General features: G+C 43.4%; 1 protein-coding gene across 2 annotated transcripts in view; it reads right to left on the bottom strand.

The window, feature by feature from the left end:
* The window catches only part of MTMR7 (myotubularin related protein 7), a 126,438-nt gene extending 101,440 nt beyond the window's left edge, over positions 1-24,998 (bottom strand). The window contains exons 1-2 of one of the 2 annotated variants that reach the window (XM_019466735.2): positions 24,938-24,998; positions 21,717-21,748 (exon numbers count right to left, since the gene is read on the bottom strand). In XM_019466735.2, the coding sequence (XP_019322280.1) occupies positions 21,717-21,748; positions 24,938-24,980 (75 nt within the window). In that variant the 5' untranslated portion in view covers positions 24,981-24,998. Of the gene's footprint in view, positions 1-6,331; positions 6,487-21,716; positions 21,749-24,937 lie in introns of those variants that run through there. The other variant, XM_019466736.2, reaches the window with a different exon arrangement.
* Between the last annotated feature and the right edge of the window lie 2,763 nt (positions 24,999-27,761).

The raw sequence follows: 27,761 nt of genomic DNA, 5'->3' as shown, positions 1-27,761 counted from the left end.
TAAGATATATGCACTAAGATAACACTGGGCAAAAAGTTCAGTAAGAGAGAAAAAGCACACTTTATGTAAAAAGGGTATACTATCACAAATTGGAATTGGAATGATAGAAATATAATTTCATGCTCACGATGTTGTTTCTCTAAGAAACTGTTTAAATGTGTAACAATTAAAATCTATATTCTTTTTTGATGCAAACCTATCTATTTGCACTGTCTAAACAGCTGTTTCCAAAGTATCTAGGTTCTGTTTACTACTGAAGTTCATTCTGTCTTGTTGGAATCACAGGAGAGGAATACATAAGATGTAAACATAATTTCCTCAAAAAGTAATATAGAATTACTCTATGACCCAGTATTTCTACTTCTAGAGATACACTCAAGAGAATTAAAAACTTATTTTCAGGAGGTGAAGGGTTGGGCAAAATGGGTAAAGGGCAGAGGGAGATTCAGGCCTCTAGTTATGGAATAAGCAAATCATGGGATTAAAAGCAGAGCAGAAAGAATACAGTCAATGATACTGCAAGAGCAGTTACAGGACAGATGGGAGCTACACTTGCCAATACACATTACCATAACGTATAAACTAGTCAAATCACTAAGTTGTACACCTGAAACTAATGCAACGTTGTGAGTCAACAATTCCCAAATTTTTTTTAAAAACTTATTTTCATATACAAAAAAAAAAAGTATAGGAATGTTCATAGCAGCACTATTCATAATAATCAACAAAGCAGAAACAAATGCCCGTAAGTGGGAGACTGGATAAACAGCATGTGGTATATCCACATAATGGAATATTATTCTGCAATAAAAGGGAATGAAGTATCAGTAACATGCTATGACTTGAATGAACATAGGAAAAAATTATGCTAAATGAAAGAAGTCACAAAAGGCCACGTCTTATATTTACCCCATTGATATGCAATGTCCAGAATAAGCAAATCTAATAGAGACAAAAAGTAGATTAGTGGTTGGCTTGGGGGACTAATGACTAAATACCTACAGGCGCTCGGTTTCTTTTGGGGATGATGAAAGTGCTCTGAATTAGGTAACGGTGATAGTTGCACAATATTGTAAATGCAGTGACAAACATTTGTACACTTTAAAATGACTGAAATGGTGGGGCCCTAAGTGGTTCAGTCGGTTAAGCGCTTGACTTCAGGTCATGATCTCACAGTTCGTGAGTTCAAGCCCCGCATCGGGCTCTGTGCTCACTGTTCAGAGCCTGGAGCCTGCTTCAGATTTTTTTTGTCTCCCTCTCTCTCTGTTCCTCTCCTGCTTGTGCTCTCTCTCTCAAAAATAAATAAAGACTAAAAAAAAAAATTAAAACGACTGAAATGGTGAATTTCATGTTATTTGGATTCTCTCATTAAAACTACGTATAATCAAAAAATACTATCATTTATATGTGTGTATATATATGTGTGTGTGAGTGTGTATAACAATATACTGACATCTACAAGTACCAAACACTATTACATCTAATACTGTACCTCGTCATGGGTACAACCCACGAGGCCTGGATAACTAAAGCAAACACTAAAAACTGAAGAGCTGAAACCAAAAGTTACTCCTCCTACTATTCAGTTATCAATTTATTTACTGTGTCCTTAACTGGGGCCAGGAACTGTGTTAGGTGCCGTGGATCCAGGGGTGAACAAGACATGATCCTCACCTTCACGGGGCTCCTAGTCCAGACATTAAACAATGTCTAGAGGAGCTTGACATTAAACACTCAAATAAACCTAAAATTTAAAACAGGGAGCATAAGGTGAAATACTGTGTTTGGTTATACACTCTAACAAGCAAGCCTGACTTCGAGAAGGTACTGGGCAACAACCTCCCTGAGGACATTCTATTTAGCCTGAAACTAGAAAGATGAGTTTTAGGGGAACCTGGGGGGCTCAGTCAGTTAAGCATCCAACTCTTGGATTTGGCTCAGCTCATGATCTCACGGTTTGTGGGATCATGCCCCACACCGGGCTCTGTGAGGACAGCACAGAGACTGCTTGGGATTCTCTCTCCCCCTCCTAAAATAAATAAATAAACTTTAAAAAAAAGAAAGATGAGTTCTACCCAGGTGAAGAGTAAGAATAAGAGTATCCCCTAGGGGCACCTGGGTAGCTCAGTCAGTTGAGGGTCTCGTGAGGACTCTTGATTTCAGCTCAGGTCATGATCCCAGGGTCGTGGGATTGAGCCCTGCATCGGGCTCCACAGTAAGCATGGAGCCTGCCTGAGATTCTCTCTCACTCCCTCTGCCCCTCTACCAATGATGTGTGTATGCACTCACTCTTTCTCTTTCCAACCTCTCTCTCTGAAATAAAAAAAATTTTTTTAATTTAAAAAGTGTATCCTCCCAGGGGCGCCTGGCTGGCTCGGTCAGTTGAGCATCCAACTTCGGTTCAGGTCATGATCTCACGGTTTGTGAGTTTGAGCCCTGCGTCAGGCTCTGTGCTGACAGCTCGGAGCCTGGAGCCTGCTTCGAATTCTGTGTCTCCCTCTCTCTCTGCTCCTCCCCTGCTCATACTCTGCCTTTATCTGTCTCTCAAAAATAAATAAATGTTTTTTTTAAGTGTATCCAACAGACAGAATAGCAGTGCAAAAGTCCCGAGGAAGAAAAGAGCTCACATTTGAGAAACCCACTAAGGTTGGTTGTGACTGTAGGGTAGTGAATAAGAAAGTGACTATCACAGAATGAGGCTGGGGAAGTTACTAGGGATCAGTCTACAAAGGACCTTACCAGCCACTCTGAGTATTCTCCCTTTATATACTGGGTACAAAGGGAAGCTACCCAAGAATTTCAGTGGGTAGGTAACATGATCAATTTGTGCCATAAAAGCATCACCAGGCTTCCTCTGTGGAGAAGGAGATAGAGAAGAGCAAACAGGACAGTAAGAGACCAGTTAGGAAGCCGTTCCAGTAATGGTTCAAACTAGGGAAATGAGGTGGAAAGAGAAGACATTTTCAGGGTCAGTTTTACAGTTTGGGAGGTCATTACATATTTTATTTTACACCTAAAATCTACTGACGTGGAAAAAAAAATGTCTTCCAGAAAGACAAAAGCATAAAAATTAGAGATTACTTAGCCAGGATTCTAGACACACTGGCTTCAATCCAATACCAAACAAAATCCTACAAAACACTTCAAGCTATGTCCAGGATTCCTGAAGCCTCTTCATAGAAATGAACCCAAATTATCCCTAAGTTTCTTGCAGGGTATTTTCTTACTAGCAAGCTCTGAGAGTGGTGAAGAAATCCAGACAGTGAAGTAGAAACCCAGAAGTTCACTGTGATGAGTACAGATAAGGTTTGGCGTCCACACTTTGACCCACCTGCAAATTAGCTTGTCCTTGAAACATTTTTTTTTCTACAAAGGAACCATTGTAGGAGAGAAACACCCTGCTTAACATATGCTCTGTTAAAGGCTTCAGTTAAACACGCACACACACACACAGAAAGAAATATGTGCAAAGTATTCCAGATTATTCATGTACATCTGTCTCCTTAAACTGCACTCCAGAGACTGAAGCAGAACACAGGGGCTGTGATGGGTATCATATAGTTTATAAAAAATGAATGACTTTCATTGTAGTAGCAAAGCAACTGTACATGTATATACACACATGTATACACATGCGTGTATTTCTTTTCCTCTTAAAATAAAAACCTGCTACCTACCTGGTAAATATCGCTTCAAAACCCACTGTGGGTCAGATACACTAAATATGTGAATATCCTTATATCCTTATATCCTTATAGCTCGAAACATGAATCATGAAATCTAAGGCAATCTACCTATTCAGCTCTCCCAGAGCATACCAGAAGCAAGTAATAAGATGAATATAACTATCACTAGTTATAGACTTTGAAACACATACTCTGTAAGTAGTCTTGTCCTATTATTTTTCATTTATACTGTGAAAATCAGTTTGGCGCTTAAAAATGCAAAATGGAAAAAGAGATGCTGTTAAGGAACCATTTCATCGTTTTCGTCTTCATCATTCTGAAGGTTTCAGCTTCTTTGAGGTTGTAACGATATCTTACAACACATCACATTGACACAATTGCGTGACAGCTGTTTCAAGTGCCCCTGGTCCTCCTTGACTCCTTACATGTTAAGACTCCGCTCTTCTCGGGGCGCCTGGGTGGCTCAGTCGGTTGAGCATCCGACTTTGTCTTCGGTCATGATCTCATGGCGTGAGTCCGAGCCCCACATTGAGCTCTCTGCTGTCAGGACAGAGCCCGCTTCAGATCCTAGGTCCCCCTCTCTCTCGGCCCCTCCCCTGCTTGTACACGTTCTCTCTCTCCTTCCCAAAAACAAAGAGAGAAAGACTCCACTCTTCTTTAAGAAGGCTTCCCTCACCCCTTACGGTAGAGCTGATCCTCCGTCCATCCTCTCCCTGCCACTATCTCTTGTATATATCTCTGTCCACATGTGCAAATGCCTCCCCGTCCAAACAGGAGTTCCCTGATGCTTCGCGCTCCCTGACGCTTCAGCCTCACACATGAAAGGTTCTCAAGTGCTTGTGAAATGAAATGAATGAGTAAACGAACCTGATCCACCCAATCTCTGTATTTAATTTTTTCCACCTGCACTATCCTAAATGTCAATGACCTCAGTCCAATGACATTTCAGACAATTCTCCATGTCCCCCCCATTTTTGACAGAAGGGGACTTTTGGTTTGAGGCACTGCACTGCTTAGAAGTGGTTATGAGCACCAGTTTTAAGAATAAGTAGAATATCGCTTGCTGCTCAGGTTTACACACATGGCTTTGGACACAGCTTGAATATAGATTAGAAAAGGCCTTTACTCCTCAAATTCATGGTCTCTAGTACCATGTCACTCTATCACTCTTGACATTCACATCAGACATCATTTTTATACAGGGCCCCCTTCATCATGACAAAGAAAAGATGCCCTTGGCAAGGAGAGAAGGGCTCCATGAGTTAAATTGGTCATTCCGGAATAAATTATTTAGCACCACTTAAATCCTGAAAGCTTTGAGCCACCAACCTTGTGGTTTATGGCACTCTCTTCTATGTTTACAAGTTCCCAATAGTCAAGCAACAATTTAATGCCACAGTGCAAAATCAATACAACCTAAATTTACTATTGGAACGGACACTATCTAGCAAACTAAAAAAGATTTATTCTTCTACTGACATGAGATCATCATAAAGCTGCTTCTACAAAGAGGTACTTAAAAACCATCCTAGAATTTAGGAATGAATTCTTCTTACTGGACTTGTAACAAAGCTATGCCCACCCCTCCCTCACCCCTTTGCGGGGGGGGGGGGGGGGAATGAATGGGATCCCTGGGGCCGCCTAAGTTCTGACCACACAGACCCAGCTTTGCCTTAACTCTGTCAAGGGCCTAGATTTTGGGGTGAGATCATCCTGGAAATCCAAGGACGCTGTGGTGGTGGTAACGAGAGACAGCCAACTAGCTTGTGAAATATATTCTTTCACTAGTTTAGAGTTTTCATCAGACGGGAAAGTCGATCATCGTCTTCACCCTAAATTATATTAGTAGTGCAACTGCCAGTGGGAAAGTTTGGTGCAGCGGTCAACGATCCCAGGGTTATTTATCTGGAATGGCCAGGGACGAGGCGCTTTTGTTGGGTGGCAAAAGCTGGCGCTGTTTCAAACACACCGGTGGACGAATCTGTAAGCTGCACCCTTCTCCTCAAGGAACCAAACTGGCGGAAAAGGCAAGAAGATGGAAGGACCGGTAGTAACATTCCCCCCACAGCGAATACGGATCATCTGCTCCGTGTAAAGTCCACTGCAGCTGATAGCCTGAGGATGGGGAAGCGGAAGGGCGAGCTGGGTGGGTCTGAACGCTTAGATTCAACAAGCTTCCAGAGTGCCTTCAATCCACCTGCACAGAACTCGTTTGCTGGCACCTGTCCTCAGGAAGGCTTGTTTCTCTTTCAACGGCCCAGAGCAGGCAGGAGAAAATTTGGGGGCGCGCGAAAGGGGTGGGGAGCAGCAGCAACCTAGTGCCAGGCTAGAAGGGAGCGTTTATCAGCGGATCAGCAGCCCCATTACTCAACGGACAACCGGGGTTCCCTCCCGTCCACCCCTATGTGCAATGCGCACTCTCAAGGACAAGAGGTTAGATCCAGCAGCAGCCAAAGCTAGGCCTGTAAGGCAGCAAGAGAAAGCCCAGCCTCACAGCGAACCGGGAGATGCTGGAGCGCTGCCTCCTCCCTCGCTCGCGCTGCTGGCTCGGCCAGCGCCCCGCAGGAAAGCCGGGCCTCCCGCCCGCTCAGCATCCCTCCTCCAGCTCCCGCTCTCCCTCTTCCGCCCGCGCCCGTGCCACCAACCTTGGGCGTGCGGATGTGCTCCATGGCGGGCCCACTTCCACAGGGTCCGGGGCGGGCGCGGCCTCACGCACCTGCGCGCGTCTGCAGCGCGGCGGGAAGGACGCGGGGAGGGGGCTTCGCGCGCGGGAGCAGGCGGGCCGCGGGGCTTGGCTCCGCCTCCAGGTGCGGCGGCGCCCGCGCGAGGCCGGCGTGCGGGCCCCGGGGCGCCAGCGCGGCCCTACAGCGCGCGCGCGCCTCTGCGCTCCTGCCACCTGCCCTGCGCGCGGCCGCCCAAGCCCGCTCTTGGCTGGGGTCGTCAAGAGCCGCTCGCTTCTCTGTAAGAGGGGCGGCCGGAGTACTGTGAGGCTACTGTTCCCCAAGACACAATGGGGGCCTTGTGTTGGGTGTGGCCTCTTGGAGGAGAGCTGGGGAGTACGCGCAGCTCTGCGCCGCCCATTGATCCGGCTTCCTTCCAGGGCGTCCCAGGATAGGTAGGACTTCAGGGTGGGGCAGAAAAGAGGCTGCCGCTTGCATTCCAGGTCCAGGATGGCCTGGTGGGCTGCCTGTATGTTTGAGCACTTGAGCAGCTGGCATAGCGTTGGGAGTAAGGGTGGACATAAAAGCAACAGTGTTAGAGCCTTAGGTGGTGTTCTATTAAGTCAGGCATCTCACATCAACCTGCCACTTTACTGTTGGAAGAGATGCTTTCCCTTGGCACCGTGTTGGGTGCTCATTTGCCGTCTTCACTTAGCTCTAACTGAACTGGAAGGTAAAGATACAAAACACCCATTATAAGGTATCATTTTTCCATTTACGACATTAAGAGTTGTTGTTGCTATTGTTAGTATTCAGCTATTGGGAAAGGCTAGAGAAGAAATGCAACCCCCCCCCCCCCGCAACCTTTTTTCTTGCAACCCTAAGTACACAACTGCCCACCATAGCTAAAACTTCACAGAACTGTACAGAGTTCTTAAAATAATATCTATTCAGGGAGTCTGGCTGGCTCGGTCCGAAGATCTTGATCTTGGGGTCGTGAGCCCGAGCCCCATGTTGGATGTAGACATCACTTAAATAAACATTTTTAAAAAGAGTAATATCTATTCAAATTTTTTCCTAGCTTTTATTCATCTCTCTTTCTAATCGTCTTTAACTGTAGAGATTCTGTGTTTTAGCTCTTTTTGTTCAATGCATGGTAGGCACATTGCAGCTGTCCAAATACATGTTTAAACCACACAGTGTTACATTTATTTTAAAGTGTCCAGATCTTTTTCATGTATCTTCTAGCATTTCAGTCTCCTACTGCTCTGGGAGACAATTAGGACAAGAAGGATAAACTGATGACTGCATACGACAAAACTGACCCAGGGTATAATTTCTACCTTACTAAAGAACACCAGGCACAGAATCAGGAGCACTATCTTCACAACTCATATACTGGCCTCAATCTCCTCATTTGTAAAATGAAAGTTACCTGCCTAGATGACCTTAAAGGGGGTTCCATCTCTAAATTCCGTAAGTACTAGGCTTCTTATATTCAATTTGGGGTTTGCATTCTGAATGAGATAATAATCTTGGAATTGTGTGATTTCAGGGCTCTTCTGTCCCTCCTACTGGTGGGCAGATCAAGAGTTTACTTGATGAGCAATTTTTGCATACGACTCGTCTTCATATTTGCATAGTTTTTTTAAGCACCCACAACACTAATTGGTACATGTGAAGCCATAAATCTGAACGATATAAATAGCCTAATTTTAAGAAAAAAAATCCAGATTCGTTTAAAAATACATCTTCCCGTATGATAGCTATGAAATCAGCATTAGGTTAAAGTGAGTCAAAAATTATAATCAAGGGGCACCTGGGTGGCTCAGTCAGTTAAGTGTCCAACTTCAGCTCAGGTCATGATCTCGCGGTCCATGAGCTCGAGGCCTGCACTGGGGTCTATGCTGACAGCTCAGAGGCTGGAGCCTGCTTCACAGTCTGTGACTCCCTCTCTCTCTACCCCTCCCCCGCTCATGCTCTCTCTGTCTCTGTCTCTCTCTCAAAATAATAAATTAAAAAAATGTTTAAAAATAAAAAAATTCAAATTATCGGGGTAAATTCACATAGAACAAGCTATGTTAACTTAATAAATTTGTAAATTTATATTTATAAATATTTATAAATAAAATAACAGTGCGGAAAGAAATATCTATAAATAAACATTTTAGTTTGGTCTAACGATTCTCTGAGGAAACCTCCCCCACTTTTCCCTCAGCCCCAGTCACAATTCAGACTATTAGATCACACACAACGTTGACCCCAAGTTTCACTGCTTCTCTGTACCACCACTCAGTGGGGCAGAAAAGATTGAACAAAGCAGCAGGAGTTGGAGGGCAGTGAAGTGAGGGAATGAGGAGTACATCACCGAAATGCTAACTTTGTTGATCCTAAGTGGGACAAAAAGAGAAACTAGCCACTTGTTTACTTAAGAAACATTGACATTAATTGCAATGACATGGATGGAGCTAGAGCGTATCCTAAGTGAAATAAGTCATTCAGAAAAAGACAAATACCACATGATTTCACTCATATGTGGAATTAAAGAAACAAAACAAACACGGAAAGGAAGAAAGAGAGAGACAAACCAAGACACAGACTCTTAACTACAGAGAACAAATTGATGGTTACCAGAGGGGTGATGACGGAGCGGGGTGGGGGGGGGGAGTGAAATAGGTGATGGGGATTAAGGACTGCCCTTGTCACGGTGAGCATAAAATAAAAACTTAAAAAAAAAAAGAAACACGTCAATTAACCGATGGTCATGCACAAGCTACTGTGGCAGATACTGGGAGACTGAAGGGAGATTTAGAAGAGAAAGATGCCAAGTTCCGTAACAGCGATGCAGACAATGCCAAGGAAATGAAAAGCAGATCAAGGACGATGGCACCAGAGCAGGTGGAAACGCCGTAAGACGCCTCAAGGAGACCGATTCACTTTCTGCATTTTCCGTACTGATTATACAGAAAATAATGGGTACAGTCAGAATCACACACTTAGTTCCTGAAGTTTGATATTTGGTGGGCCTAGAACGAACCCCGGGAAATTTCAATGGATGCCGCATCTGTGAGTCTTCATGGAACAGAACTCTCTCCATCTGGCCCCAGAACCCAGAAGTGAGAAGAAGAGAAAAAAGTCCTCACTCTTAACACACTACATGATTTACAGATGGATGTACACCTAGATCTGCATGACATCAGCCTTTGCCCAACAGGTTGGAAAATGGCTATTTTTCTCTAGTATTTGTGAATCCTTGATGGAAAAGAAGTGTATTTCACAAAAATTATTTTCTTTTTTCTTTTTAATTTTTTTAATGTTTATTTTTGAGAGAGACAGAGAGAGAGACAGAGTGCAAGCAGGGGAGGGGCAGAGAGAGAGGGAGACACAGAATCGAAAGCAGGTTCCAGGCTCCGAGCTGTCACCACAGAGCCCGATGCGGGGCTCAAACTCACGAACTGTGAGATCATGACCTGTGAGACCGTGACCTGAGTCAAAGTTGGACACTTAACCAACTGAGCCACCCAGGCGCCCCTCACCATAACTATTTTCATCATCCAAGAAAAACATCAGATAATAGGGTTAAGATCTAGTTCCCTTCATATTCATCAAACCACTTCTTCCCTTGCCAAGGCACAACATAGTTGTCCTTATTTTATGATCAGTGTCTCACATTTCAGTGGTTTTCACCTTGTAAAAGTGGTAGATATGACTGTACTCCTCAATATTTAATTCTCCCATTCTTCACGGGCACACAGGAGACTTTACTTTTCAACACTGTTACTGTTGGGTGGGGCCGTGTGGACTTTTTTTTAAGTTCATTTATTTATTTTTGAGGGAGAGAGAGAGAGTACAAACTGGGGAGAGGCAGAGAGAAGAAGAGAGAGAGAGAGAATCCCAGTGTGGGGCTTGATCTCATGAACTGTGAGATCATGACTTAAGTCAAAATCAAGAGTCATAGGCTTAACTGACTGAGCCACCCAGGTGCCCCTAAGTTTATTTATTTTGAGAGAGAGAGAGAGAGAGAGAGCATAGGCAAGCAGGGGAGGGAGGGAGAGAGAGAGAGAGAGAGAGAGAGCATGGACAAGCAGGGGAGGGACAGAGAGGGAGAGAGAGAATCCCAAGCAGGCTCCCCACTATCAGCACAGAGTCCAAGGCAGGGCTCAAACTCATGAACCATGAGATCATGACCTGACCTCAAACCAAGAGTCAGATGCCTAACCAACTGAGCCACCCAGGTCCCAGGGCCATTTCTGTCCAGTGGATTGTGAGAAGTGCCATGTACCAGTTTGGAACCAAAGCTCTGCACAACCTGGGTGGCCTTTCAGCTTCCTCTTCCCTGTCTTGATATTCGGGGATCATACCTTGAGATTATAGAGAAAATAATGACAGTAAATTCACTCTAAATGTGTGATGTGACTGTGACCCAAAACTATGCAGCATTGGCTTGAAATAAAGGAAGAAAGAAATAGACCCTTTGCCAGAGTCATCAGTGGGAAAGCAGTCACCCTGAAGAGTCACAGCAGAGTCTTTAAAGTGAAAAGAACACGTTTTTATGGTTGCTTGAAGCCACTGAAATTTAATGGTTTAAGTTTTGTACCTGGACTAGCCTATCCTGAATTTACAGAGAACGGACATCCAGGAGAGAGTCAAGGTAATCTGTCTGCACTTTCTGTGTTTCTGATCATTTTAAAGGGGATCGATAGTGTCTTTAAGGAGCCCTAAGAGGTTTGTCATAAGCGAGACCTAAAGTACTTTATCGTATATCACCAAATTTCTGGAGACCATCTTAAGAAATTTTTATCACATAGATATTTGAGTTGTTAAATAATATTGCTGTAGAAATTTTTAAACAAAAACTTGACATTAACTGGGAACTTTCCCAAAATCCTGTGATCTTCAGTGGCCTGAGGAGATGTGGATACTTATCAAATAGTTGTAAGACTTTTTTCCGGCATACTTACATTTCTCCTGAGGCAACTAAAACTTCTGATCTGGCAGCGAAGACAAAAAAATGTTTCCTCAGGGGTAGGATTGCTAATGATTACAAACTCAATGCAATCCTATTCAGCACTGTTAAACCTCTGTGGTCTGTGCTATGTGTGGAGTTGGGCAGCTTTTTCTGAAAAGTCTAGTCTCAGATAGAAATGCATTTAGATACTCAATATGACCGGCAAAGCTGCACTGGGGGTTCTGCCTGGAAAAGAAATAATATCCTCACCTTCAGGATTTTTATAAACTTGATGATGCAAAATATCGAAGGCTCCTTTGGCGTAGCCCTAAGCCAGTTATGGAGAGGAAGCGCTCCATGGATCACAGGCAGCTTTGCCCTTTTTCTAGGAACAAAAGGGAAACTCTAGAACAGCTAAAAACAGCACTTGCTCTGTGAACAGGCACGGTTTTAAAATAGGCGATTACATTTTGTTCTCTCTCCACGAAGGTGCATTGCTCAAACCCAGGTCTGTCCTCAGTCCACTCTTCATTATCTTTCCACTGCCATCCCTTCAACTGGCACTTTGATGCAGAGAATCTCCACATCAATACGTTTCGTCCTCATTTCTCTCTCCGCTTGGTGTGTTATATTTCCATCCACCTGCAAGGTGCCCCCACTCGGAGTTTCATCGATGGCATAAACTAGATGTGGTTAAGAACACGGGCACTGGAGGGGCTCCTGGGTGGCTCAGTTGGTTAAGCATCTGACTCTTAATTTCAGCTCAGGTCACGATCTCATGGTTCGAGAGCTCGTAGTGCAGAGCCTGCTTGGGATTCTCTCTCTCCCCCTCTTCCTCTGCCCCTCCCCCATTCACGCCGTCTCTGTCTCTCTCAGGATAAATAAACTTAAAAATTTTTTTTTTTTAAAAAGAACATGGGCGCTGGAGGCAGACTGGCCTATTTTCATATCACAGCTCTGGCATGTATTGGCTATGTGACCTTGAGCCAGTTTTCTGATCACTCTGAGCCTCAGGCTTCTCAGCTGTAAGATGGGCATAAATGATAAAACCTGTGTTATTTTGTTTCTCAAGCTGCGTAGATCTCTCTCTGTATGGATGTTTATTATATTACTTCCTACATTTTTATATGCCTTCAGTGGTTTAAATAAAAAAAATAATTGATAGAGGTGCCTGGGTGGTTCAGTCAACTCGACGTCCAACTCTTGATTTCAGCTCAGGTCATGAATCTCAGGGTCATGCGATCGAGTCCCGTATCGGGCTCTGTGCTGAGCATAGAGCCTGCTTCGGATTCTCCCTCCCTCTGCTCCTCCTCTCCCCTGCTTGCATTCTCTCTCTCTCAAGATAAAAACAACAATAATTGACAGCAAAAAAAAAATTAGAGAAAATTACACCCCCTTCTTAGGGTGTATGTGACAATTCAGTGAGAGGGAGAATTGAACATATTTTGTGGCAAATACTTACTGAGTGCTCACTCGCCTTGTGCCAAGTACTGGGGATAAAAACGTGAAGCAGCCACAGCCCCTGCCCTCAAGATGCTTCAGTCTCGTGATACCAGCTTCTACCTAACACCACATCCTCCTCTTGACCTCATTATTTCGCCTGTTGGTCCCAATCCCTGGAGCTCAAAAGCTGGGAGTTGTTTTTGGCTTATGCGTCTTGCTGCCGCCCTTATCCAGACATACGTAGATTCCCTCCTCCGCATGAATTTCCTCAGCTGGTCCCGCCCCCTCCCTTTTCCAGTCGTTATTCTAGTTCAAGTTCACTCTGCTTCATCCTGGCTGGAGCCGCAGCCTCTGCTTGCTGCCGGATGCGTCTTCGTAAAAAGCCGCTTCGATCATGGCCCTCTCCAACGACGGACCTTCAAGTCTTCAAGCGATTGACAACGGCCTTCTGAATCAAGTACCGTTTCCTCATCCTGTCATTTCAGGCCTGACCACGTCCTACCGTTCTCTCGTACAAACTGAGCCAAGCGAGTCCACTGGCACTTAGTAGGTGCTCCACATAGGGTTTTTTTGGGTCATTCAGTCACCCAATCACTTTCTGTATCTTGCATCGGCTTATCTTACCCTCATGTCTTTGCTCCTACTGTGTGTTCCCGTCAAATTCTTAGGTTCATTTCAAAATTCACTTCAGTATTTCCTCCAGGTACAGTTCTTCCAAAATAACTCCTGTCTTTTCATGCCACTAGGCAGAGATGATCATAAGCAGTTTGTGTCCATCTGGAAGCACATTTCTGTGCTTCTTTGTTACTGCTTGTCCACGGGGGACCTTGATCTGTCCGCTGTCCCGGGAATCCCACGCCGGCCCCCCTACGCTGATAACATCATGCTGATTAGATCTGATAAGCAGAGGGGCACCTGGGTGGCTCAGTCAGTTAAGCGTCTGACTTCACCTCAGGTCATGGTCTCGCAGTTCCTGAGTTCAAGCCCCATGTCAGGCTCTGTCATGTCATGACAGCTCAGAGCCTGGAGCCTGCTTCAGATTCTGTGTCTCCCTCTCTCTCTCTGCCCCTCCCCTGCTCACGCTCTGTCTCTCTCCCCAAAATAAATAAACATTAAAAAAAAAATTGGGGTCTGGTAAGCAGAAAGTAGCAGGTACCCAAGATGCCCAAGCAAGGCACACATGTGTCAGAGGGCAAGCAATGCATTCTGGGAAAATCCAGAATGGGCTGCCATGTCAGTGAAGTTGCCAGAGATATGCAGTAGTCTGGGACACAGCTTCAACTTGCCAGAAGGTGAAATAGCTTCTCCAATGGGAAAGGCATGCTGCTTCACTTGGAACCCCTACCACTGCTCTAACCTAGTACTGAGCCGCCAGCTCTGAGTGGGGCCTGGAGCAAGACAAGGCTCTCCCAAATGGTTTGGGTTGTGGTGCAAACAGGTCTACACAGGGGGCCTTTTGGCCCCAGCAGATCCAAAGACGCTCAAGGTATCTGCAGCGGACAGGAATGTGGTAAGGAGCCTCCGGCAAGCTGCAGTTGAAGAATCACGCCTGGTTCCTGGCATAGCCCACCACGAGCCCCACAGTGCCTTTGTGCTGATTTTTAAAAGTTTTCATTTATTTTTAATCTTGGTAAAATACACATAACACAAAATTTCCCATCTTAACCATTTTTTTTTTCGTGTACGCTTCAGTGGTGTTGAGGACATTCACGCTGGTATACAACCATCACTACTATCCGTTTCTAGAACTCTTCAACCCGTGAAACTAAAACAGTAGTGCGCCCATACAACAGTAACTTCCTCTTTTCCCCTCCCCCCAGCATCTAGAAACCACCATTTTACTCTCTGGATCTCTGAATTTGCCAACTCTAGGTAATTCATTTAAGTAAAATCCTACAGGAGTTGCCTTTTTGTGACTGGCTCATTTCCCTTAGCATAATCCCTGCAAGAGTAATCTGTGTCGCAGCAGGTGTCAGAACTACATTCCTTTTTTTTTTTTTTTAATTTTTAATGTTTATTTATTTTTGAGAGAGAGAGACACAGACACAGAGACAGAGGATCAGTACAGGAGGGGCAGAGAGAGAGGGAGACACAGAATCCAAAGCAGGCTCCAGGCTCCAAGCTGTCAGCACAGAGCTTGACAGGGGGCTCAAATTTGTGGACTGTGAAATCATGACCTGAGCCGAACTTGGACACTTAACCAACTGAGCCACCCAGGTGCCCCAGAAATACATTCCTTTTGAAAGCTGAATAGGGGCGCCTGGGTGGCTCAGTCGGTTAAGCCGCCGACTTCGGCTCAGGTCATGATCTCGCGGTCCGTGAGTTCGAGCCCCGTGTCGGGCTCTGTGCTGACAGCTCAGAGCCTGGAGCCTGTTTCAGATTCTGTGTCTCCCTCTCTCTGACCCTCCCCGTTCATGCTCTGTCTCTCTCTCTCTCAAAAATAAATAAATGTTAAAAAAAAAAAAAAAAAAGCTGAATAAAATTCCTTTGTACGTAGATACCACATTTTACTTCTCCAAGCATCCATCAGCGGACAGTTGTGTGGCTTCCGCCATTTGGCTGTTGTGAATAATGCTACCATGAATATGGATGTACACACACACACACACATATTTTTGGAGACTCTGATTTCTGTCCTTTAGGATGTATGCGTAGAAGCAGCATTGCTGGGCCATATGCTAATTCAAACTTGGATATTTCGCGGAGCCTCCGTACTATTCTTCACAGTGGCTGCACCAGTCTACGTTGCCACCAACAGTGCACAAGGGTCTCGCTTTCTCCACATCTTTGCCAGCTTGTTATTTCCAGTATTTTACTTTTTTTTTTTTTTAAAGTAGCCATCCTAGTTGTTGCGAGGTGGTCCTTCATGCTAATTTTTAAAAGATGCAGAAGTGGCATATGAATTGAATGGTACCTGATCCATCATGCCGCCATGTTAGCAATATTCAAGAATCAGGAGAAAGTGGGACCTAGGAGATGCTACCAGAGCCTATCCTGAAAGGACAAGTGTGTTACGTGAGAAAGCGGCTCAGACCCCCATGCTTCTCTCCCTCAGTCGACACTTAGGACTTCATGGGGCATTTGATGCAAGCAGCTCACAAAGAAAAATGCTAGTCTGGTTTATAGGTGGTTCTTCACAGTAATCTCGTACCAGCTGGGAGTGGAATGTCACAGCCTTGCAGCTTCGTCCAAGTGGCCACAAAGGATGGAAGGAAGGGCACTTGTCCCTATGAGCAGAGCTCTGCGTAGTTTTTCTGGGAACTCCACATGCCTTGAAGGACAGATGGCCAGGTGTGCAGATCTATGCCAATTTAAAGCATGGGACCACGAGTTTGTTCAAGCGTCAGGAACTTGGAAGGAAAAAAACTGGAGTTGGGCAATGAGAGCTAAGGAAAATATTTCCAGACTGATCTCTCAGGATGAGCCTACAGTATGAAAATGTTAGTATCCTATGTAAATACTATAGGACATCTGATCCATTGACACGGCAACATTCTCAATAATATATGGGCAAATAATCCATTTTATTGTTATCAGTCACTCGAGACTTTTCCAGCCTCTGCAGAGCATCCTTAATGGGCTCATGTGTGAGCAGCCACAGTGGTAGGAATAAAGGTTCTGTGTGAACTCAGCCATGTGGCCCTCCCTCACTGAGTCTGATTTGAGTACCACCATTTCTGGGTGCCCAGTCTTCCCACAGCAGAGAGGAAGGCTGCTTCCCCCTATTCTGTACAAAACCACCCCTGGTGAAACAGCCAGCCACCTGTGCTAGGTTGATTATACTGAATCCCTTCCACCATGGAAGGAGCAGATATTTTCCCTCAATAGAATAAACGCTTAGTTTAAGTATGGAGTTGTCTTGGGGTGCCTGGCTGGCTCAGTCAGTTAAGCGTCTGACTTCAGCTCAGGTCATGACCTCGTGGTTTGTGGATTCGTGCCCCGCATCGGGCTCTGAGCTGACAGCTCAGAGCCTGGAGCCTGCTTCAGATTCTGTGTCTCCCCCTCTCTCTGTGCCTCCTCTGCTCACATTCTATGTCTGTCTCTCAATAATAAATAAACGTTAATTTTTTTTAAATATGGAGTTGTCTTTCCTGCCCACAATACCTCTATCAGCACCTTGTCATTGGACTTACTTCCTATTCATTCACTGTCACAGTATCCCACAAAATATCTCTTTGTAGCAAAAAAATAAAAATTAAAAAAAAGAAAAGAAGGAAAGAAAGAAAAGTGTGTTACACAAAAATAGGCAAAGAAATGGGCAAATGTCCACAGTGTTTATTGATCTTGCTATATGTCCATTCCCTCAGAAGCCGCTGGCCTCATAAACTCATGGAATGACCCGTTAAAGACTCTTATGACACCAACTAAGAGATAAACACCTTCAAAGAGTAGGTGATGTCCTACAAGATGGAGTGTATGCTCTGAATGAGTTTCCAATATTACAAGTTTTTTCCTACAGGTAGAATATATGAGTCAAAGAAACCAGGGGTGGAAATGGGAATAACACTTATTATTAAACCTACTCAAACAGTTACTATTTTTTGCTCCGTGACCCTACAGTTTTGGACTTTTTGGTCCAAAACTATAAAAACTATAAAAACTAAGGTAGAAATGCTTCCACTGGGGGAACACAACAGGAGTCCTGTTGAATCAGAAATGGGGATTGCTCTGATACTCCTCATGCCATTAAATCAAAAGCACCCCAGAAAGAGATACTTAGCTAGCCATGGAGATCGACCCTAATTATCCAGAGGGACCCAGGGTTGCTGCTGTACTGGTAGGCACCGAGGAGTATGTCTGGAACTCAGGGATTCCCTGGCACGTTTCCTCAGTGACACTGCTTTGTCCAAAGGTAAAAAGCACCAGAAGATGCAGCCAAGACTCACATCATCCAGGAATTAACTAGCAAAGACTCCAACCATTTTACATGCTGTCTGGGGATATGCTTTTTCATCCCATGTTCAGTTGTGCATTCATTCGGGTACACTTGGCGGATAGGTTGGTACCCAGCCTGCATCACAGGCTTCCCTAATGCATCAGACGTTAGCAAATACCTGCCCAACGTTCAAGTTTTTATAAATTCAGGAATTTCTTCAGTTCCTGTGGAAATAATCATATTCCAATGGACCCCTAAGGGATAGGATTTGCCTAACCTAACAATCTGGAATCATCTGCATTCCAGTTCTAATCCATCCAGTATTCCTGGTCACATTTTGATTAGTGGAAACATTAGAAACAACAAATACCAAAAAAAAAAGACAATTATTAAATAAAATATGTGGTCATATGTAAAATACTGTATGAGCTGTAAATTTTTTTTCAAAGAATACTTAATGACATAGAAAAATACTTATGGCAAAATTGTAAGCCCCAAAACCAGATAAAAAACTGTATATACAGTGTGACCTGAATTGTGTTTCAAAAGCCATGTGTGCATATGTACATATGTGTGCAAGTAAAGAGAAAGAAAATAGAAGACAGAAATGTACCGGTATAGCAATTACAACCAGGTCGTAGGTTTTTGGGTGATTTCAATTTTTAAAAAATATTTTACAAACATTCACAGGGCATATTTTAATAATGTAAAGGACATGATATTTTAAAGGCCATCTCAATTCAAAGCAAGTCATATTCAATAATCATGACATAGTGTCATGATTCAAAACAACTATTTATGTGGAGATTAGCTTTTGTGTGTGTGTGTGTTTTTAAAGCAAAACGTAAGTTGGATACTGAAGAGTTGAGAGATCTTCTAAGTATTCACTTCCTAAAGTTTCAATTCAAAAATAATCTTTCTGAGAAGTAACCCTTTTTTAAGGAGAAAAGCAGGCTTATTCTCCATGAGGAAACAATAAAAGCAAATATCCCAAATGTAAAACAATAGTTGGAAAAAGAAAAGAGGAGGGCGCTCCCCTATTGAGTTGTCAGGATCTTGGCAGTGCTGTTTTTACAACCACAAAGAAAACAAAACAAACAAATAAACAACAACAACAACAGCAACAACAAAAACGCCCAAACCAAAGATCTTTCTATGAAGTACAGTCAAGTTTAGTGGAATGTTTCGTGGTGCTTTAAAGCTAATGTTCTTTAAAAATTACTTAACTGATCTTTAACTTTCAGTAAAAATCTGAAATATATCTTTGGTATTTGGGCCATAGAACTTACATAATTAATAAAATTTACCTTAATCTCCCTCTTCTTTTTATTTAGATACAGATGCTAAATGTTGGCAAAATGTACGTGAATGTGGGTCTCCTAGCCGGGACAATTTGAGATTTCTAATAAACAAATGTAGGAATTGTTCTTCGGTTGCACTGGGGTTTCTTGTGGAGATAATGAGTAATTTTGAATGACGGCTCTGCAAGAAAATTCTTCTCTTCTTTGGCAGAGAGAATAGTTTTGTAAACAAAAGCAGTGAACAAGATTCATTCAAAATGGTGAACTAACATGGGTTTGATCTGGACCTAACTTGCTGAGAACCACCGATGTTTGCATTTAGATCTGGCAGTCATCATTGACTCTCTCGCCACTGCACAAAACAGCTTAAGCACAGCATAGAGTAGGAATCCCATTATTTTCAGGTAGAACAGATCAAGTTTATTGTCAGGGTTCTGTCCCTAGTCATTCTACCATTTTGCAGTGAGTCGCCTTGGATAATCGCTAATTTATGAATGAATTCTAGCCCAGGAGTCACGTTGGAAGCAGGTTGGTTAGTGCTCAGTCTTCACAAATAATGACTCGATTTCCGGGCCATTCCTTAGGAGGTGACGCAAACAGTGCTATTAATTGTGCTACTATTTACATTGTATTGAGCTTCTATTTATAACATTATGTCTACGTTAGAATGCAAAGGGATTGGCTTGACTGTGCATTTTAGAAACACACCTCCCTCCACCTTAGAGGCACAAGGGGGCATTTCCACAAGCCTTGGAATAGTAGTGGCTGGCAGCCTTGAGCAACAGGGGTGCCAGCAGTGGTGACATCTCTCTTGAGGATCAATTATCTCAACTCTTTGCTGTTTAGCTTGCTAGGTTAAAGGATATCTAGAGATTCTATGGTCTTGCAAACTATGAGGCAATATTCTACCAAGATATAAGATTACATAACCATAACCATGTGGCTGTTTTTGCAGTCATATGTAGAATATAGTATCTCAATTGCAATAATGTGTCAATCAATGATCCATTTCATCGGCTGCTCCTGAATCTTACCGTAACATCTATTAGCGATTGTTTATTCATTTTGGTCTTGGGAACAGTAAACAGAAAAGACTTTAAGAAAACGTGTAGGGGGAAAATAGAGATAATTCTGTTAATGTCTTTTTTGAAAATTGAGAAAAACTGATCTTATTCTATATTAACGGACAGTATCATTATCCTGGTCCAGCTTTGAAAGCATTGTTTAAGCTCTAAAAGTTTTGTCGGGGCATCTGGGTGGCTTAGTCGTTTAAGCATCTGACTTCAGCTCAGGTCATGATCTCAGGGTTTGTGAGTTCGAGCCCCATGTTGGGTTCTGTGATGGCAGGTCAGAGCCTGGAGCTTGCTTCAGATTCTGTGTCTCCCTCTCTCTCTCTGTCCCTCTCCCGCTCACTCTCTCCCTCTTTCTCAAAAATAAATAAACATTAAAAAAAATTAAACTCCAAAAGCTTTGAATTAAAGAGCAAAAGAGAGGAGGGAGTGGTAGGCATAGCTCAACAATGATTCCCCATGATCTTATATTCAATGACCCACCTTTGTATGTCCAGGAGCCCTGAAAACCAAGGGAGGACAGTAGACTCAACAGACTAACAATAGAGCTTCCATTACTAGAAAGCCTAAAAATATCGCAAAATTCCCACTAGCGGTGTTAAGTTGATACTGTTTGTCTCTTTGCAGGATACATAATGCATACCCGAAACACCAAAATATACTTTTCTAAAGTAGTTTCATGTCTCAATTTGCTTAGGGTACTTGAGGTGTTATTGACATGAAACAAAGCAATTTGTTTTAATGTTAGGAGGAGACTCCGGCTAGAAAAACAAATTGCTTAGGATCCAGCAGGAGAATGCGACAGCACTCCCTGACTGCATTAAAATATTTATTGAGTGAAAATTGAACACCTGATGCCCTTGGGCTTTGGAAGAGGAAGCCGCAGCAATCCTTATCACTGTCGGTGGGCTGGGAGCTTTCCTGCGCCTTAGGATCTCTGGAGTGTTTGCAGTGTTAATTCCCAACCCCTCATTTTCAAGATTGTTCAACTGCCAACATGAGTACACTTCAATTATCAGCAATGAGCTTCCACAATCCATTTCTAGTAGTTTGTACACTTCTTTAAATTTCCCTCGAAAGTTAATACATACCTGACAGACTTAGTTCAAAAGCACTTGCTTACAACTGAAGCTAAACCCCTGGTCACAGCTAATTATTTGCAGCTGCTACAATTGTCATATTGCTACTATCGCTTTTCTGTTACTAATTATTTAAAACAATGACAAAATATAATAAAGCAATCAATTCAGAGTTTTATGAACATTTCTGAAGACAAACAAACAAACAAACAAACACGAAAGCAGCTTAGTTTAAAGTCCTGTGTTGAAGGGCCCCTGGGTGGCTCAGTCAATCAAGTGTCCGACTTTGGCACAGGTCATGATCTCACAGTTTGTGGGTTCGAGCCCCGCGTCAGGCTCTGTGCTGACAGCTCAGAGCCTGGAGCCTGCTTTGGATTCTGTCTCCCTCTCTCTGCTCTTCCCCAGCTCATTCTCTCTCTCTCACTCTCTCTCTCTCTCTCAAAAATAAATAAACATTAAAAAAAATTCTTTTAAACAAATAAGTAAAGGGTATGTTGACTGGCCAATACATCAGCAGGAGATACCTCTGAATGTGTATTCACCAGGTGATAAGTAGAAGTTCAGAGTCTGCAAACTGGGGTCATCATATTGGAATACATAAAAGTGCAGGTTGTTTTAAAGTCATGTAGGTTATTTATAAGTCAAGGTCTTACCTTTACTCCTTCGAGTAACAAAGTGTACTTTTCTGAAAAAAAAAAATTAGTATCAAAGTTTTAGTTAGAATACTGTGGAGAGTGAACAATCCTTCAACATAAATTTACCCCTCTAAACAAAAGCTATAAAAATGCATGCACACACACACACACACACACGCACACACACACATGCACGCACAGTGTTCACTGTGCCGAAAGGGTCACTTCCTACAAACCAGATTGTAGTGAAGTGTATACAATGCAGCTGAGATGAATCCTTTCCTCAAATTGTTTCTCCCGTGACATAATGGGAGGCACTACCCAGGAAAATCACTTTATTTTAATCTTTTTCAGCTTAAAAAAGAAAAAAAAAAAACCAACAACTTTCATTTATCATTGGAAACTCTAAACCCAATAATCACAGCAAGTGCTTTGTGTTAATTATTTTTGATTAATTTAGTTTTTCTTTATGTCACTGTGTTGAGAGGCACGGTGCATTTCTCATTAATGGTTTTTGGGGTGGGAAAATTAATGCAGAGTGCAAGACTGACCCACAAATTGCAGGATATTTACTGTCCTTGATCTCTGGACACTAAATGCCAGAAGAAGTCCCCAGTCACTGTGACAAGAGAAAATAGTCACAGGGTATCTGGGTGGCTCAGTCTGTTGGGCGGCCGACTTCAGCTCAGGTCATGATCTCACGGTTCATGAGATCGAGCCCCACATCGGGCTCTGTGCTGACAGCTCAGAGCCTGGAGTCTGCTTCAGATTCTGTGTCTCCCTCTCTCTCTGCCCCTCCCCCACTCACGTCTGTCTCTCTCTGTTTTTCAATAATAAATAAACGTTAAAAAAAAAAATAGTCACTTCCCCACAGCATCCACAAATGCCCCCTGGTTCCAAAGGCCCAGCCAGGTTAAGAACCACAGTAGAGACTTCACAGTTACTTTCATAGATGTCAACTACCGTTTAAGGGGAAAAATGGAATCGGTAATAGATGAAACAGTAATAAGATTAGCAACTACTGTTTATTGAGTCCTTTCTATATGTAAGAGCTCATAACAGCCCTGTGAGGAGAGGAAGAAGCAAAACTTAAACACTAAACAACAAATCCAAGTCATAAAGCCATCAAAGTGGTACCATAATTTGAATTCATAATTATCTTACCCCATATCTTATGCTATTTTTTTAACATTTTATTTAATTATTTTGAGAGAGAGAGAGAGCGAGAGCGAGAGCAAGAGAGAGAGAGAGAGGCAGAGAGAGAGGGAGCCAGAGAATCCCAAGCAGGCTCCTCACTGACAGGGCAGAGCCTGGCACGGAGCTTGAACCCAGACCCGAGAGATCATGACCCCAGCTGAAATCAAGAGTCAGACATTAACCAACTGAGCCACCCAGGTGCCCCTCGTATCTTATGCTCTAGTTCACCAAACTAGCTAGGTTACTATTTTAAATCAATTAAACTACGTCAGCTGACCTTCAGACGACTCTATCAATCTGACCAAAACCCAGATTTTGTGCAAGGTTAACACACTCATTTATATTTCTACACAGTATACCCTGAACGGAGCTGGTTTTGCTCAGCCTGAGCCACAGTCTAATCTTTAATAATTAGGTAGACTTCAAACAGTCTGTAGGTAGATATAAATGACAATACCTGTAAGAATCCTTACGAAATCTTCAGAATTTGTACTGAGACTAATTGAATTCACAGTCTCTAAAGTAATAAGAGTATAACCAAGAAGTCTCTGGGTCTTCCTAGCCTGTGGATTTGACTTCTAGTGGCTTGTTGTCTCCACTTGCTCAACAGAAATTCCTGTCTCCAGAATGTTCCCCTCAGGCATGTGAAGGAATTCCTAGAGGCTTGCTCAGGTATGTCGAGGAACACCTGTTCTCCTCAAGCTCGTCTCCAGGCTCTGTCATGAAGACCCCAGCTGAGGGTACCTCGTCCACTGCTCTTGAAGCCTTCCATAAGGAGATTAACATCCATGCCGAGAGACTTGTTTCCTGGCACTTCGAGGCTGACCGTTTTCACGGCTCAGAGCCATGCTAGGTTTCCCACAGAGGGTAGAGAGGGCACCTCTCTCCTCAGCGCTGGGTCACACTTTTCTGAGCAGCAAAGCAGCTCTGCTTGAGCCCAGAGTCCACCGAATTTCTCATGAAACTCCTTTAGTTTGGGGCTCGCCCATCTTTACACTGGCGCTCAAACCAGACAGGGAGCAACCACTAGGCAGTTATGCTCTCCACTGTCCTTGTCTCTAAAGAAGATAACAGCAAAACTCCTAATTTTGGGAGTTAATTTTGTGTGTTCACGAGGCTAAGGTGCCCAGTTTTGGGGTCAAAAACCAGTCTAGATGTTGCCGTGAAGGTATTTTAGATGTTATTAACATTGAAATCAGTAGTCTTTGATTAAAGCAGATAACGTGGGTGGGCTTCATCCAATCAGTTGAAGGCCTCAGGAGAAAAGACTAGTGTCCCCAAAGAGGAACGGATTCTGCCTCCAGACTGCCTTTGGACTCGAATGCAGCAACATCAACTCCTGCTGGAATTTACAGCCTGCCAGGGTGCCCTGCGGATTTTGACCTTGCCAGTGCAACCATCACATAAGCCAATTCCTTAAAATAAATATTTAGCACTAGACTTAAATACAAAGAGTAGATAGGTATAGGTAAAGATATAGATTTATAGATATAATATAGATATATAGAATATACGTAGGATAATATGATTATAAGATATACATCTATATATTTCCTATAATCCCTCCTATATATATACCTAGTATATATCTCCTATTGGTTCTATTTCTCAGGAGAACCCTAATACACTTATCCCATTCTCTTTCAGATAAACCAAAAGTACTCAATTATAGCATCTCAAGTAAACAGATGCTCCAGAGACATCATCTGCTTGCAAGGTCAGCAACCAGACATTGATTGATTACCATTTTGAGGTCTGGTGGAGCACCATTTTATATTATAGATAATGATGTAGAAAAGATACAAGGTGGGTCAGGATATCAGTCTCAGTTTCTCTCACTTAGGGCTCTAAACAAGTGTTGCTAATGGGATGCCCCCTGTGCTGGTCTTGTCTCATGTTCTCTCCCCAGATGCTTGGTAAAATTGTCTGCTTGTTCAAGAACATACCTACCACCACAGTTTCAACTTTTACTACCACTACAATTAACTGACATGTATTGACCATTTCCTCTTTAACCCAGATGTCAGTGGGGTTATACTCACTCTCAGAGATAAAAGTAGCTTGCATCCACAGGCCATACCTCATGAAAATCCAAATTTATGCAGATGTTTAGATGAGAAGGAAAGTCAACACAAGCTCTGGAATCCCGTTGCCTCTCTTCCATGGTATGTCATGTTAGACTTACAGCTCATCTTTTTTTCTGTATTTCTACCTGAAACAACCAAATCAAATATTTGAGAATACACACACACACACACACACACACACACACACACACACATATATAATACTGATAATTTTTAAGGATTTTTTGGGTTACTTACATTATGTCACCCAACAGTACTACCAATCTGAAAACGTATGTTAGTGTCGTGAGTAATATTTGAAATAGTAATTGAAGTTCTTTCTCCTTAGGTTTCCTTTTATATTATCTTCCCACCCACTACTCAAGCAAACTATAACATCTTTGATTTACACTTAAGAGGTCAGATATAAACTAGAACTGAAAAGTCTTTGAGGGGCAGAAAGTTGAGCTGAGAGCCACAAACCTAAAAAAAAAAATTTTTTCTGAACTCCGAAACTTCAGCTTTAATTATCAAGAGTCAAAGCCTGAAGGAAGAAGATACCGCGTTTATTCTCAAACAACAAACAAGAAAGATGAAGAGCCCCTTTGCAACCACACAAGAAGAGGATGAAAAGACTTTTCTTGGCTGAAGAACTTCAAAGAGGAGAGAAAGCAAGAGAGAAGAGAGGGAGTTTGTAAGTGTCTCTGGCCCCTGGCCCTCCTCCTGGCCTAGGTTGAGTCTAGGTACAGGAGGCAACTGGAAATCCAGGATAGGTTTAGGGGACCCAAAGCAGGAGAGCACCCAGGCCTTCCTTCTCAGAGCCTAGCCTGGGAAGGCTGTCAGCCACTCCAGGGAACCCTGCACCCATCCTGGTGCCACGAAAATCTGAGAGATATGCCCAGACATCTGGTTCCAGGACCACCTCATGCATCCTCAGGGTGATACAGGAAGAGCAGCAGAAAGTTACTGTGGTCCCGACAGGGGGATGCTGATGGCACCCGGACCAGGGGACATGGAAGGAACTAGAATCCATGCCCCAGTTATCAGGACCCAGTGTGACCTGTAGTGAGCAGATAATCAGAGGTGTGACGGGGAGGACGCTGTTTCCTTCGGCACATGCAACAGGACACACGTCCAGAGGCTCGCGGGATTAGTCACATCTCAGCGGCCTCCAGAGATTGACACAGGATGGTGGAGTACCAGGCACTCTCTTCCCCTGACCTGGATGATAGTTAAATTCCCTACTTTCTGGGACTTATGTCACCTCCTGGGCAGAAAGGAGGAGGGGGTTGAGGGAGAATGAGAATGACTGAAAAGGCAGCCATAATCTACAGAGTTTCAAACCTCAAGTATCTGTGCTAACCTTGAATCAAGATTACTCTTGTCACCGCCCATTAGAAGGGGGACTCAACGGGTTGCCTGGGTGGCTCGATCGTCAAGGTCTGACTCTCGATTTCAGCTCAGGTCATGATCTCATGGTTTGTGAGGTCGAGCCCTGCATAGGGCTCTGAGCTGACATCGTGGAGTCTGCTTGGGATTCTCTCTCTCTTCCTTTCTCACTGCCCCTCCCCAAATCCCCCAGCTCCCCCTCTCCTCCCTGATCCCCACTCCTTCCCCACCCAATGCTCATGGTCTCTCTCTCTCAAAACAAATAAACTTAAAAAAAAGGGGGGGGACTAAAATTTAATTATAAAGAAATGAAGAAAGTTACAGTTTTGCATACCTGTGCAATATATGGGGGAAATCTATAAAATTTTTATGTAAAACATTTGTCATTCCTGCTCTTGAAGTGCTGTTACACTCAACATGGGGGGTTTCTCACTGGCCCTTCACCCGGTCCTCCTCCTCTCGGGACTTTCTCTGCTAACATGCGCTTCTCTGTGCCTTTCCACCAAGATTGCCTTGAGAATTCCAAGTTCAGTTTCTGTAACCTGCTGAGCCAGTCAGCACTCCCTAGTTTGGACTCTCACCATATACCAACCAGTTAAGTCTTCAACAACTCGAAGCACCTTTTCACTGAACAGAATCTGACTTTAGAAGTCACTTAGGGTTAGGTTCCATTTTGTACCTCACCTTATCATAATGCAGATAAGAAAACTGATCGAGGCTTAAAAAGAAAATGAAAGGAGACATAGCTCAGACCCCGGTCTCCCAGTCCCCAGATCCTATACTAATAGAGACTATTTGCAAAAATTCCTAGTCTTTGCTTATGTGCTTGCTTAATGTCCTTGACGTCTTGACCATTCCATTTCTTCTGAGTGCTTGGATTCCTTCCAGTCTACTTCTCCTGATTTACTGCTTAATAAAATGGCTGATGGCTGATTGGCTCTGTCTCTCCAACTCAAGGGCTCATTATCTGACTTCTCACTTTGGCAACTTGCTCAGTACTACAATCTTCCTCACTGCCTCCTGAGGCCTGAGGGAATCTTTTAATTCCCCTTTGATGAGAATAGTCATTTCCTGCCCCGAGTTTCAACTGAAATTTGATCATGAACATTTCCTGTACATCTCTCGGGAAGCAGTAGCTAATGGGTGGTGTTACTGCTCGATCCTTTTATGTCCCCACTGTGGACTACCAGGGTCACCCAAAGCAGTGTTCCTGCCACCTCCTTTGGGGAAAATGCCTCCAAAGGGGAGTTGATTTACACTAGTTCCCAGCCAATGTTCTCACAAAATAGAGTGGGAGAAAGAGAATTGTGTAAACAGGTAGAACCACACAAAATACTTTGCCCTACACTGAAAACTTATGTGGTCGGAAATGCCTAAAAGCTCACGAAAAGTAGGCACTTCAGATATTTTC

The sequence above is a fragment of the Panthera pardus genome, unplaced genomic scaffold (assembly GCF_024362965.1).
Source record: "Panthera pardus isolate Hobbes unplaced genomic scaffold, ASM2436296v1 HiC_scaffold_13, whole genome shotgun sequence".
Lineage (NCBI taxonomy): Eukaryota > Metazoa > Chordata > Mammalia > Carnivora > Felidae > Panthera > Panthera pardus.
Note: the sequence above shows the minus strand (reverse complement) of the source record. Positions and strands in the feature narration are given on the sequence as shown.